Raw genomic sequence first — 4,211 nt, forward strand, 5'->3', positions numbered from 1 at the left:
GATTGCATACCGGAAAACCGGGAATGATTTAGATTTCCAAATTTTGCACATAGACTCTAAAAATATCAATCTCGTGCACCTGGAAGCCCAAATTTCAATTTTCCTTTTAGATTTTTCAGAATTACTGTTCAAATTTCATTCATGCTACCGTACATGAAGTTCTATACGTCATAGGCAGGCTTAATTGTTGTAGTCCGGAAGTGTATTTTTTATGAGGAGGTTATAATGCTGTTACAAGACAATCATTTTCAAACAGAGCCGTGTAGCGTAACGGTAAAATGCTCGCTTGCTTTTGAAGCGATGGTTCCTCGGTTCGAATCCCGATTCTTCCCAATTTTTTGTTCTTAATTTTTTCCCTCGAAACGTATTATCAATTATTGTTTTGAAGGAATTTGTTTTCATTACAATTGAACTTAGATTTCATCAAATAATTATTTTTAATGTAAAATTTTGCCACCAGTACAAGTGAAATGAACATAGTCTTCATGCTGTAGGCCTATAATTGAATATCATAAGAAAAACATAAATAGATCACAATAAAATAAGTTTTCAGTTTGCAAATTTTCAATATAGACCCTTGCGAAGCACGGGTTACCTAATAGTAATCCAGTAAATGCTATCAAAGAATGTAGTAATGTAATAGTAGATCCTCTTGTTTGCATAATAAATACCGGTAATGCACTTGAAGCTGGTAAATTTCCAGATCTGCTCAAGATTGCCAAGGTCAGGCCATTGTTCAAGCAAGGTGTGAGAAAATTATCGGCCCAATGTTATCACACATTACATAGGGTTTTTCTTCATCCATACCGTACTCACTTTTCATTTGAAATGAACATATTCATTTTTCTATTGTAATTCTTATACTGATGTGATTCATTAATTTCCTTAATTAGCCTGTCTACTCAATCCATTTCATTACATATATATTTTGCCTTCTCTTCCAAAAGTGAAGTGATTTAGTTTTTTGGAAGACTCTTCATTTTCTTTTTGCATTGTACTCTCATATTTATAACATTTTAGTGTCCTTTTTGCTTCTGTTTTATTATTATCTCTGTATCTTTTGTATTGTATTTGGATTTTCTACTAACTTTGTCGTTGAGTGGTAGAGTGGACATTACTGTCCAAACTTTGCCACGTAATCAAATAAGAAGGTGATTTAGATTTAACTAATTTAAGTTTAATGAAGAACCAACACCAATATTAGTTGAGTCTATTGGGATGAATGAATTCATTAAATTCTTACTAGATTAGAAAATGATACTCTTTAACCCCACAAACAAAACGTGAACACTCATTCTCAAACAGTCTAGTCTCGATTCCAGTTATTAAACTAGTAGAAGTAGAAATTACAATGAACGATAAATAGTAGGAGAATCCCATAAAGTAGATTACAATCCACACTGGAAAATGAGTTATATGCACTTGCTTCTCTATAACCTTACACATCAATAATCCATAATATCAATCACTCAAATAAAGTTGTAGGGTTTTCAAGTCGTTTGACATTGGTTCGTCAACTGAATAAGATGATATTTCTCTTGTTTTCAGCCTTTGACGATGGTCTGATGGAGGATGAGGCATTTCACTCAACGGAACAGGCAGAGGAGCTGTGAAGAGGTAGCAGTGCTCCAGAGCCTGAAAAGTTCCATTGATAATGTATCATTATTAATGTTCAAATTTTAACACCCTATCAATTGCGTTCAAATATTATCTAACAGATTCAAAAGGTTCAAATATTTCTTCTAAGAACAATTACAATATGATATTATAATATTACATTACAATATAATTACGTTATTTTATATCTAGATTGACATTATAATCATGAATTGAATTGATTTGAATTTTTTTTCCATAAGATAATACAACATATTATAGAAAATAATACATACAAAAGGTATAGTAACTACGAAAAATTCAAATTAATTAAATAAGGCAAGACATAATAGTGGGAATTATCCCCATTACTTTGATAAAACCATTATTACTATTACTAAATACTATTATTATTTTATAAATCATAGATCTATTAATATTATATGGAAATGTATTACAGTGAATGTGCAGCATACCAATACCCTGATCATGAAATAGTAATTGCCCACATAGACTAAAAAGTATGTTTGTGGGTAAATGAGTCCAGCACTTTGCCAATCCAAAATTAATTTTATTGCTCTAATTATAAAATTGATGTTAATGTTGTATCAACTAAAACCATCCCTACACCCTCCCCGCCACAAATCATCACACACACACACACACAACACACACACACACACACACACACAACCACACACACACACCACACACACACCACACACCACCACCACACACACACACACACACACAACACACCACACCACACACCACACACAACATCCACACACCACACACAACACACACACACACAAAAAAATTTTATCAGAAAATTTTATCAGAGTATTTCAAAAAACATGCAGCTTTGAATATGGAAATTGAGCATTTTTTGTGTATTGGAATATGGGCTTTAGTACACTCAACAATAATTTTTCCACTTTTCGACCGAATTTGACTTAGGATGCATGATTTTGAACACCTTGACGAGCCGAGAAGAATGAAGTGTAGCACGATGAACTCTGAGCATTGTGTCAGAAAATATAAATTTTGAAATTTTTATCCTTGAGGTGTCCTTAAGCGCGCCTTCCACTCTTCCCTGGGAAATGCTTAAATGAAGTGAATCTAATGGGTTATTCTTAAACATAATCTTAACAACTGTCGTTGTGCACAAATATTAATGTGAAGATTATATAGTTGTGATGATGGTTGAAGCTGGAAATAGGTGTTTTTCACAATACAATGAGCATTGTTGTCAGGTGTACCTGGAAATCTATATGAGATAGAGCGCTCTACCTGATCTCAGATTGTAGAGCAAAAAAATACGCCCAGGGATTTTGATTATACATCTAGATGGTAACAATCGGAATATATTGTTGATCAAAAACTAAAATTCTTCAAATTGTTTTTTCAATTTTCACTCATTTTTGAAAAATCATAACTCAGCACTCAATGGAGATAGAGAGTTCCGAATGATTTCATTTATTCAGTTTTTCATAATCTAGAAAAAATGTGTGAGCAATTTTTCTGTCCGATTACGAGATTTGGCAGAAATAGCTGAAAACTGGAACAATGAGCTGAAAATACGAGGTTTTTGGGCCACTCTGTATCTAGCCAAGGAAATTTGCATGAAGAAATTGGTTCTAGACTTCTCTATAATACCCAAATAATATATCAAAGAATCAGATAATACAATATAGATTGCATGCACCAATGACTGGGCTATTATTATCAGCAGTTTTTCGAAGGATGAATAATAATAATCCTTTCCTTCAGTGAGTTTTCCCAGGGATGAGACCCAGTGCAATCGTTTTTTATATTATAAACCTACTATGCTCTGAATTTCGGAGAATCGTTAGAGCCGTTTTAGAGATAGGTGAAATACAAACATATAATATCTCAACAGCCAAACATCTAAACATTTAAACAGAAATGCTCGTTTAATAGTATAGGATGAAAGGAAATAGGACCAGCTGATGGAATATTATGTTTTTTTCGATATAGTTGTTAGCTAATTTTGAAACATGAAAATATCAGTTCAGTAGCTCAAAAGCCTGTTCAATTTCAATCATGATTAAATTCCATGGGAACTAATCAGAGCAGGTTTTTTTTTTAATAGAAGGCTCTCTTATTGGTTCTCGTGGTATTTAATCTGGCTCTCTCAAGGCCATGACTGCGTAGAAACATAGCGCAATAGAGGAACCAATACAACAGAAGCTGAAGAAATTAGTCGCATTTCTAGCACCTCACAATATCACCCAAAATGTTTGGAGAGATCGATTTTATTTATTTTGCTATCATCCGGTCACTTTCTGTACCTATTCTTCCAGATGTTACATGAATACTGCACTGTTTTAAAATAAGATCACTAAATTTGGTAACTCAACTACAGCTATTATAATCTTTTTCACTTTTCACACTTTCTTTCTCACGTTTTCAACAGAGTATGGAAACTTTATTATCAGCTGCTACTTGAGGGACAATAATCCTTCCTGAAAGAGCTTCAGCGATTCCCAGAGTTGAGACCTGTTGCAAAATAATTTTTTTATCGCAACAATACTCTATTCCTGATTTAATAAAAAATGTTAGAGGCGTTTTCGAGATCCGTCAGACATACA

At 33.3% G+C, this 4,211-nt stretch overlaps 1 protein-coding gene across 3 annotated transcripts in view; it reads right to left on the reverse strand.

Annotated features, from left to right (window-relative positions):
• Nucleotides 1–418: 418 nt before the first annotated feature.
• The window catches only part of LOC111044477 (cyclin-dependent kinase 20), a 138,894-nt gene continuing 135,101 nt past the window's right edge, over nt 419–4,211 (reverse strand). For all 3 annotated transcript variants that reach the window (XM_039427489.1, XM_039427490.1, XM_039427491.1), the window contains one exon: nt 419–1,635. In XM_039427489.1, the coding sequence (XP_039283423.1) occupies nt 1,462–1,635 (174 nt within the window). In that variant the 3' untranslated portion in view covers nt 419–1,461. The remainder of the gene's footprint in view (nt 1,636–4,211) is intronic.

This window comes from Nilaparvata lugens, chromosome 4 (assembly GCF_014356525.2).
Source record: "Nilaparvata lugens isolate BPH chromosome 4, ASM1435652v1, whole genome shotgun sequence".
Taxonomy (NCBI): domain Eukaryota; kingdom Metazoa; phylum Arthropoda; class Insecta; order Hemiptera; family Delphacidae; genus Nilaparvata; species Nilaparvata lugens.